The sequence below is a fragment of the Odontesthes bonariensis genome, chromosome 12, assembly GCF_027942865.1.
Source record: "Odontesthes bonariensis isolate fOdoBon6 chromosome 12, fOdoBon6.hap1, whole genome shotgun sequence".
NCBI lineage: Eukaryota > Metazoa > Chordata > Actinopteri > Atheriniformes > Atherinopsidae > Odontesthes > Odontesthes bonariensis.
This window is the reverse complement of record NC_134517.1, coordinates 3,633,604-3,643,834: the sequence shown is the minus strand read 5'-3', so window position 1 is coordinate 3,643,834 and position 10,231 is coordinate 3,633,604. Positions and strand designations below refer to the sequence as shown.

Genomic DNA, 10,231 nt, shown 5'->3' with positions numbered 1-10,231 from the left:
AGCTGCCTATTGGCGCTGACGAGGGGGGCCGCCATCTTGGACCGGTCATCCACTCCACTCAGTGTAATCTGGCTGGCTGGCGCAATGAAGTGTCAGCACATTTAATCACACAGCATGGGGAGGAGCTAAGGGAGGTGCTAAAGAATTGACTACCTGGGTTACGTTCAAGACCCTTAGGTCCACTACACCAGCAATATTTGCATTATTTCTAAAATAGCATTCTTGTGTCGATTTTATCTAAGCCTGTGTTATGGAATATATGATTTATAAAGTCTCAGTTGGCCTAATAGCCAGGTGAACACCGGCTATAAACATAGCCTAGCTTAACGTTTGCTAGCTACGATTTCGCTGGCGGACACAAATACAGTACAATAATATTGTACTCACAAAATACAACCAATAATAATGTTGAATCTTACTTGTGAAAAGTAATCCCCGACACCTGTTCGCAATCGTCCGCAGACGTATAGGGATAGGCTGCACAGTGCTCTGGTATCTTGAATACTCTATGGGTAGGCTGACCGGTCCAAGATGGCGGCCGCATTTCTCGCGCCCCAGCGGTCGATGCGGCGTCTAGTCTTTATAATGTCTGTGGGGATGATGACACCATTGAAGATGCGATGATGATTGACTGGGTGGGCGGATCATGCCCTGCTCACGCTGTCTCACTGCACTCTCTGGCTGCCAAACACAAGGGAAGTTCAAAGACAGCGATCTCAAACTTGAAGAACCGGAACTACTTCTCGCTCATTTTAATCAAAGGCAAGAATGTTTAACGTTTGTAACATGCACGCCATGCCCAGGAAAAAAGACTTTATCCACGTCTGCCTCAAGCAACTCGAATCTTATGAAGCACCTCACAGCAACACATGCTAACATGCTAACACGACACGTGTTGCTGCTGCTGCTAAGTGGCAGGCTGCAATCTATTGACTTCAAATAAATACCAAATGTTCTAAAATACTGCATATAGTGTTTTCCTTCTTCAGTCAGTTTATATAAACATATTTTACATTAAAGATATTATAGAACATAATAGCGTATAGAACATGAAAAATAACGTCGCAGTTACAATGCTAAGTAACTATTTACTCTTACAATGAAGTAACTGAGTTACTAACTCAATTGCTTTTTGGGAGAAGTAATTTGTAACTGTAACTAATTACTTTTTTAAAGTAAGATGACCAACACTGATCATGAGTCATGCAGCCTTGTGGTTATGAAACCTTACCCATATCCAGATTGATGGATTTATATCTAACAAATGCTACAAGTTAATATAATTAGCACTACTGTGTTTTTATAATAAGGGAGAGGACAGAGTACCACTTTGAGGTCAGCTGAGCATAATTGTCCGTGCGTTGACCGTTTTGATTCTAACTGCTGTATAGCTTGCCATGCTCAATCTCTATAGTCCCTCATCAATTCCCAAATCTTTCCTGTTGGGTCATTATGACATCAAAATGCCTATTTTCCACTATTTTAGTCATTAAAAAATGCTAGCATGTTAAGATTCTTAGCTTAACAGATGGTATGGCCACCGTTTCAATTAGATATGACAATGTTGTAATGATCACAATCATACCAAGAATCCAGAAACAACATTGTTGCAATATCGGCCAGTGGTGCAAAGAGTGAACGTAGTCAGATAATTGTAATTTAGTGTATAACTCCTAGACCTAATGGTCAAAGCTCAGAGAATGAAAACCCAAATCACGATTTTCAACCAAATCTAGTTTTACATGATTTTATTCAGTAAATTTTACACTTGAAATATTTGCAGATTTAGTCAAAATGACTGAACATTGAAAGGGAGAGTGGTTGGGTGTGGACACAATAGCTGGATGATATTGGGTGTCCTTTATTATGAATTCAGATGCTTAATAAACTAAAATGCTTTTCAATTTTAGTGTAACAACTCATACGACTTCATTCTTGTAACCCTTGACCACAACACATTTACTGACTAATTTAATTTCCAATAGATAATGTTATGTTTATATAATTAGATATGTTATAAATGTGCTTCGCATATCTATTGAATTGTATTGTAATATGCAACCATCTGTAAACTGAAGACTTGAAAGGTGTTAAACTGTTCTTGGAAAATGGATAAGAATAGAAGGTGTCTGTGTGTAATTTTAAGGAAAAATGGAGGTTAAACGAGCAAGATCCACAGAGCCTGGCTACAGCTAATTATACAGCGTTGAGGTGGGCTCTAAATTGTTACAGTATATGATTATTGGATTTTATTGCCAGCAGTGTAACTTACCTCTCATTAAATGAGACAAAAAAGTCTGGATAAATCTAGTTTCTAAATCCCCCAAAAATTGAGGTACCACCACTTACATGGCATAATGTTCCTCAAACATAGGAGAGCTCAAACATTCCTCAGTTATAGGAAAGCCCCAATATTAAATTTCACTTCCACCTCACAAGGCACTGCTGACTTGCCAATCTGTGCTGGAACAGATCATGAACACAAGGCTCAAAGCAGGAAGCTGCCTTGCGTCAAGACCCTCAAACTCAGTGGAAGGCTTGGAGTTGGCAGCATATGCTTGAAAAACAAGCCCGACCCTGACTGACCCTCCAAGTCCCTGGCGTACAACTTCTTACCTCATTTCTGACACCTCGGTGGTCCACCTTCCTTCAGACATAGAGGAGAGTGCTCAGAGAGCGGTTAACACCCTCACAAGGGTCATCCAACCTTTTTTAAGTTCTACCCTCTGATAGTGAGCGGTAGTAAAATGACTTCCCTTTGTTTATTGTCTTTGAGTTTAGACAGAAAGGATGAAAAAGATATTTGGCACAGATGACAGTATGTTAGTGCTGCTCACATATTCTGTCCTAGGCCAAACTCGGTTGTGGCAGAGATAGTCCCTGCACAGCTGGAATAATAAGAGCCAGGATGACATTTCCTCATTAAACAACACGGGAAAGGGGTCAGGAAGGGGTTCAGCGAGCATCGTTGGAGGCCTGCCTGTGACATATAGCGCCACTCACAGACAAAAGCTGGAAGGAGGGACAATGACAGAAGGGTTCATGGCACTTTTTGAAACGCCGTCATCGATAGATGTCCTCACAGTCCCCATGCCCAGAGTCGGAAACAGTTTAGGTTTTAGTTCCCTATGGCCGCTGTTAAGATGTAAAACTTGATCGCTTTGGGATTTTGAACATAAAAAAGGCAGTCAAGGGACTCCAATAAGTGCAGCACGTTCACCCGTGAGGCCATCCCCATCTTTTGACATTCTTGAATTCATCATAATTATCATATAGATAATACAAAGTGCTTGAGTTCTGTCTGACGGTTATTTATTTATATCTTTGATATCTAAGTGTGATTTAAAGTTCTCCACAAAGCACACGATGAACTTTTTTAGAGCACCTGATCTCAAATGTGAAAAATCTCACACTACATTAGTGTGATTATGTTTGTTATCATATATACTTATTTAATTGTAAATCCTATAAATATCTGCAGCTGTGTGTCATAGTTTTGTGTGATGGCTGGAAACATGTTTGTCACTGTGGTGTGTAATGGCTGGAAAGCCTCATTAGTAAGGCTTTCCAGCCATTACACACTAATAAGGTTTTAAAAACAGAAGGAGTGTTTTGAGATTCCACTCAAATACTTTCTGTCTCTTCAACTGAATAAAAATATGAAAATGAACATCTGGCCTGACACTGCTGTGAGGAAACGATATCTTGGGGATCCGTCCACGGCAGGAATATCATTTATTTGATTATAAATATTCCTCAAATGACTCCCACAGTCATAAAACCGAACCACAAGTTTCCCTGTAGTGTTCAGCAGTGGCGTACACAGACGTTTTGAAGGGCAGGGGCGGAAAAAAAAAAAGGGCACATATAGCAAGACCACTGTAGAGGGCACTTTAGACACATTTTATATGTGATACAAATGGCGCCTTAAAACAGACTAACTAGACAAAACTAGACAGACTACTCAGGCTAGTTTGCTGTTAGGTTCAGCATCCATGAGAACTGTTTGGATTTCAATTGGACTGGATTGGACTGTGAAGAACACACAGCGACATGGATGTATGAAGGAAATAAATCCCTAGGGTGTTTGGGAGTCTTCCCCCAGAACATTTTCAATTAACTAGATGCCATTTCCTGTATTGTAGTGCATTTTAACACCATATTAGCACCAGATAATCCAAACTGGTTCTGTGAGACCCCCTAACCCTAGCCTAGTTCTGGCTAAATATAGATCAACAAAGGGCCCAACATTGCTGTCATTGCAACAGTAATGTGTCATAGTATTTCTTGGTCCTAATAGTCTTCTGGAGTTTAATGTGTTTTCTTCAAACAAGAGGACTGTGTGATAAAATCACACAGGGAGCAATACACATTTAAACTATTTATTTATGTATTTACTCAAAAGAAACAAACTATGATGAACGACGACGACTAGCCTCAAGTCTTTGTGCCCATACGTGGCAAGTGGAACTACAGTAAATTTCTTCGTTTGGCCATCTGTTTGTATATGACCTTGTTCTGATCAATAGTGATGTTTCTTTCAATGGAGAGGAGCATTAGGTAAGATAGGCTTTTTTCCCCACACCCTTTTCTCAGCACAGTTTTAATGAGTTTCAGTTTTGAGAAGGACCGCTCTACTGAAGCCGTTACTGGTATAGTCACATATGTTCTGAGGAGCATGGTCAGACTCTGTGACATTGTTGGAGGGGAGTGCATATGATGAGTGGAATACCTTGAGCTTAGTGAGGAGGTTTTCTTCATCTACATCATAGAAGTGGCACATATGTTTGACAGATGCAGCAGCTTTGTCATCTAGTTTACCCTTCCAGTGACGGTAAGGCAGTGAAGGCCTGATAGGATTTTCCCAGTAGGTGTGTCATTGTTTCCCTTGAATCTTCGGTGTAGCTCATGGGACAGCCTGTCAAGGAAGGAAAATAACACCTTTCCTCGGTAGTATTGGTAATCCTCTGTTGCTGATTTAGAGCTATACTTGTACTTTTGAGGTACCTTCCTGCGTCTGGCTTGCCCAGGTATTTCTTCTGGCACCTCAATGCCTGCTGCCTCGGCTTGCCTTTTTGATTTTGTAAAAAGGATCTTGAACTCCTCATCTGTCCTCATTGCCTTTACTCTTTTAATGACCCCTTCGACAATGGTGTATGATGCTGATGAGTCAAGGTTCTTTCTCTGAAGCGTAGCAGATGCAATGGCAGTCTCATTAAAGATGGGTGTGGTGATCTCCATGCACAGGATCGATTCCAAACCTATACTGCGCAGGAGCATCCGGGCATCACCTGCTGCAGAGTCTGGTGGATCGCTGTCAGCCATGTTCTGAAGAAGCTTGCAGCTACCACTGCAGAAAGGACCTTCTTCAGGGCTCTCAGAGCATCTTCGCTGCATGCCCACCTTGTGTCAGGCAAGCCTTTTCAGTTCACAGACTCTTTGACCCGGGTACAAGTTTGAGTGTCACAGATGCAGGATGGCGTTTTGGGGATCTGGCTTGGAAGGTGGAGACTCTCAACTAGATTGAAAAAACTGACAAAGGGCCGACTTGATTTGGCACTCTCCACCAAGACAAGGTTGAGACAGTGGGCATGGCAGTGCACGTATGAAGCTTTCTCGTTGTGGCTTTGAATTTGTGACTGCAGGCAGCTGTATCCTCCACTCATGATAGCAGCTCCATCGTAGCCTTGGCCCCTGATGTCTTCCATTTTTAATCCATTGTCCTCAAGGACTGTCATCATAACATCCTCCAATTCTTTTGCTGTCGTTTACTGTCACATCACTCACCTGTAAAAATCTCTCCTTGATTTCCATTTGATGGACAAAACGAACAACAAAGGACACTTGCTCAACAAGAGAAACATCTGTTGTCTCATCCAAGAGAATTTCTCCTCTGACATACTGTAGGTAGCAAGGGCACTGATGATGTCATTCTGTGTCCTGTTGGACAACAGTGAAACATGAGCTGTTCATGTTTTGAATGGATTTTGTTGATGTGATCAAGATGAATTTTGATGGTGGAGTCATAATTTGAAAGTAGCTGTACAAGCTCAAGAAATTTCCCTTGTTCAGAGAAGTATTATTTTCATTCTGACCCCTGAATACTTTGTCGTGCAAGATACAGTGTAATGTCTGTCAGTCCTCTCATTATCTCCCTGTTTCATTGACGTTGCTCTTCTCTTCTGGCTTGGCCTTCCATGTCAGCCCTTCTGAAAGCTTCTTCCAGTGGTCTCTGCTTAAAGTTGCTCTACCTTACCATGTTTACCATATGTGCTTCTGTTTTTTTATGCTCCTTCATTTTTTCTGTGCCTTTTTTCCAATCGTCAACTCCCACAGTTCTCCAAGCTACTTTACTCATGTACTTTTCCTCTTTCATGAAAAGTCGTCAACTAAAACAAAACATGGAATCACTTTCCACAGAATATTCTAACCAGGGATTGTCTTGATACCACTCCCTTTGGAATGAACGCCCCTCAGTTTTAAACCTCAGTGGCGTTTCTAGCTTGAAATTTCTGGTGGGGCAATTTTGTATGACGTCATGTCACCCTCACAAAAATAGAGGTAGCTGATTATTATAAGCTATAGACCTAGCCTATATACGGTACTAGTAAGCATACGCTACAGGCTGCATTTTGAGTGCCGGCAGACAGCAGAAATCCTGTTTCAAATACTATTTTTAAATAACTTAATTGCATGCTTTATTAAGCTTGTGGCACACGTCTGGCATACAACAACTAGCGATAACATAATGTCAGACGGATCCCCGTATGTAGTGGATAAAACTTTTACTGCTGGTGAAATTACTCTTTTTATTTTTCTTCCACACTGTGACAATATATTCAATAAACTGGCAAAACACCACTGTAAGCACTATAGTCTCATATGGGTCCATAAAACTACACAATTTCAACTTTGTACACGAGCATCCGCCCGTAACAAGAGGTGGTATGACAAGACGTTCACGTTCCCACAGTAACATATAAACAAATTCGATACCTTTATCAAAATAAAAGTCTAAGACGGAAGGTGGCATAACGCCTCTATACATTTGATTTTTCAAACAATGAATTGGGCACAAATTAGCCTTTACAAAACTCCTTCCATTGGGCTTTTTACACATAAAATGTTCGCTTATATACAGACAGACATTATTTCAGGCTGCAAAACACAGGGCCTAGTTAGTTATAGTTCGTCCATAAAAGTCTCTTGCATTTTGTTACGCATCCATCAGCTTCAAAAACAAAAAGCACCGTCCAAAACATGTCCAAAGCAACACATCAACTCAGAAGTACATTCGCCAATCCGGTTTACACTGTAGAAATAGAAAAAAAAGAAAAGCCTATGTCATAATATTCGCATACAACGAATATTATTCGTTATATATCATTATTATATTATATAATAATGATATATAACGAATAATATTCGTTGAACGAAATTAGCTAAACGTCAAAAGTAAACTTTAGTTTAAATAAAAAGGTTAGACTTACCAATGCCGATCACTTGAATAGGAAGCTGGCGCGGCGGTTCTTGGCGTGAGCAAACGTCTCCGTGACTTTGCTGTTAAAGTCCGTCAGTCCATCGACGAATGGGTTTTCAATGGAAAGCATGGAGAGGGCGTTCAGTCGCTGTTGTCCCATCGTGTTTCTTGTGAATGTCTTAATCCTTTTTAACGTCGAAAAGTTCCTCTCAGACTCCGCAGACGTCATAGGGGTTGTAATGATAATGCTGAGCAGAGTGCAGGTTTCAGACAGGGCCTCTTGCAGGTTGTTTTCGTGGAGGGCCTGGAACAGCGACAGTGCAGATTTTCCTGTGTGCAGCTCAGTGTGTCCGTATAGCAGAGCCAGCTCAGTTCGCAGCTTCCCCATGTTGTTAAGAGCTGTGGGCCAAAGCTTGATAGCACAGGCGAGTTGGACCTCCGGGAATGAGTTCAGAAACTTTGCGAACAGTGAGCAGTCCACCAGCTGTGCGGCAATAAGATGGTCACTTTTGGAGAACCGGTCCTCCACTTGCGCGATCATTGTATCACAGGCCTCCTTCATCACTGCAGGCAAATTCGTTTTCCTGCGCTTTGCTGTGCCCGGTTCCTCACTAGCTTGGTTACCAATTTCATCTGCACTTGCTCTGATGTCTCTCATGTTCACTTTGAAATTCTCCACTGCACGGTTCACCCCAGATGCGTCGATCTCTCTTTTCTGTAGTATGCTGTACAACACATCCACTTCAGGCATAACTTTGGCAAAGAACTCCAGCAGTTGGAGAAACGTGCGGTCCCGCAGGTGCATGGTGAGGCCGTATGCCTCGCTGATGGACACCTTGTCCCATCCTGGTTGAGTGCGAATATTATCCAGACACTCCAGTATCTCTTCCCGAGTTTCCCACACCACATTCACGGTCCTACTCTTAAAATTCCATCGCGTGCTGGGTGGTCGCGGGATCCGCTTGGTTGATGTCTCCGCCAGAGCAGCCGTTCTTTTCGGTGAGGTAGAGAAAAAGGTGGCAAAACCAGCCAGATCTGCAAAAAACACCTTCAGCTCACTGATTCTTGCTGCACACACTTGCTGAAGAGTTAAATTTAGCTGGTGGGCGTAGCAGTGCACAAAATGTGCGTTTGGGTAACTTTCTCTCATGAGTGTCTGCACGCCACCAACACTGCCACGCATAACCGCTGCACCATCGTACGTTTGGGCTATGAGCTTTTCTGTCAGCCTCAGTGGCTCAAGGGCTTTTTTGATAGCGGTAGAAAGGCCGATGGCAGTTTTGTCCTTCACTTCGATGAATTCCAGAAACCGCTCTGTTACGCTGTTGTCCACCATGTACCTTAAGACAATAACCATCTGCGATTTGCATGACACATCAGTTGTCTCATCCGCCTGCACAGCAACAAACTGGGTAGCCTGCACTTGCTTAGCCACCTCGCACCTGTAGACCTCATACATACAATCCAGAAGTTCGTTTTGAATGGTGCTAGATGTCCCCTTGAAAATAGGCTCCGTGTCATAGTGTCGTTTGAGCCTGCTGTCGCCCTCGCACATTGTTTGAAAAATGCATTTAAAAATGCCTGGGTTCACTGAATCAGCTGACTCGTAGTGACCACGCAGGCCAAGTTCGCACTTGCCACACAGTTTTAAGCACGTTATCAGCCTCGACAAAACATACCTATTCTCCTCCGTCTTTTTATTCTGCTCTGCGATGTTGCGCTGATAAGCACCATCTAGCTGGGCCATGACATTTACCTTCCCCAACAGTCCCAATTTCATGGCGCAAAGAAGATGCGTTTTGCTGCTTTCATGTTTCACCGTTCTCTCGGCCAGGTGCTTCAGGTCTTTGAAACCATCCGATGTCCAAACAGAGTCCCCTGTACCATTTCCGAAAAGAAGGCATGGGAAACAGAATAGTGCATGTTTTGAGGCGCTAGCAGTTAGCCACGTCTTTCTGTTGAACCACTCCGTCTTGAAAGTTCGAGTTGTTTTATCACCAGGCTGAAGCAGGACCAAGTTGTCTGGTCTGTGTGCCCCCAAACGTTTAATTTCTAATTTCTCCCCCATGGACAATGTACTAAATTGCACCCTCAACAAGTAGTCTACATTATTCATTTTAAAACACTTCCAAACGAGTAATGGCTAGCAGTAATGTCACAGTCTATCTCTCTATCTGATTATGAGCTGTGTGTTTTTTTTGTTCTTGGTCACGTGATTAGGGTACAGGTAGGTTTCGCGGTTCTGGTTCTGGTGTTGCTGGGCAGAATTCAAGGGGCGCAAATAGAAGTGCCCCATCTCCCAATGTTAATTATGGGATGTATCATCACATTCACATGTTGTTTCCATGGCAACAGTCTTAAACTCACCAGAAGGGGAGGGACTATTGGAGAGCAGCGTCTCACGGAGCAAACACACAGAAACGAACACACACGTCACTCCAAAACAGAAATACAATGGTTGTGATTCACATTTATTCGTCCCTGCACCTCAGCACCGTCTAGATGTGGGTGGGGCAGTGCCCCATGTGCCCTTAATGTAGAAACGCCACTGGGAAACCTTCAACTGGCTGACAAGGTCCAATGGAGCAACACAATTCAACAAATCTGTTAGGGTGATCTATGCTGTACTTTGGAACATGTGCTGGATCAGTGGGATGTTTTAATGAAGATAGGGGGCCATAATTGGTATTTGTTGTATCATCATCTGTTTTCTCTTGTATGTCTTCAACTTCATCATCGCTTCTCTCCATA

The 10,231-nt window shown here is 42.5% G+C and overlaps 1 protein-coding gene across 1 annotated transcript; it reads right to left on the bottom strand.

Moving 5' to 3' along the window:
* Window positions 1-6,616: 6,616 nt before the first annotated feature.
* On the bottom strand, window positions 6,617-9,852 carry LOC142396079 (zinc finger MYM-type protein 1-like). Its single transcript, XM_075478613.1, has 2 exons — window positions 7,491-9,852; window positions 6,617-7,312 (listed from the first exon to the last, which is right to left on the bottom strand). Exon 1 carries the CDS (start codon window positions 9,594-9,596, stop codon window positions 7,500-7,502), a length of 2,097 nt encoding a protein of 698 aa, XP_075334728.1. The 5' UTR covers window positions 9,597-9,852; the 3' UTR covers window positions 6,617-7,312; window positions 7,491-7,499.
* Between the last annotated feature and the right edge of the window lie 379 nt (window positions 9,853-10,231).

What these genes read in the sequence shown, in the direction of transcription:
- LOC142396079 (XM_075478613.1), bottom strand. Translation starts at nt 9,596, where the DNA reads ATGAATAATGTAGACTACTTGTTGAGGGTGCAATTTAGTACATTGTCC.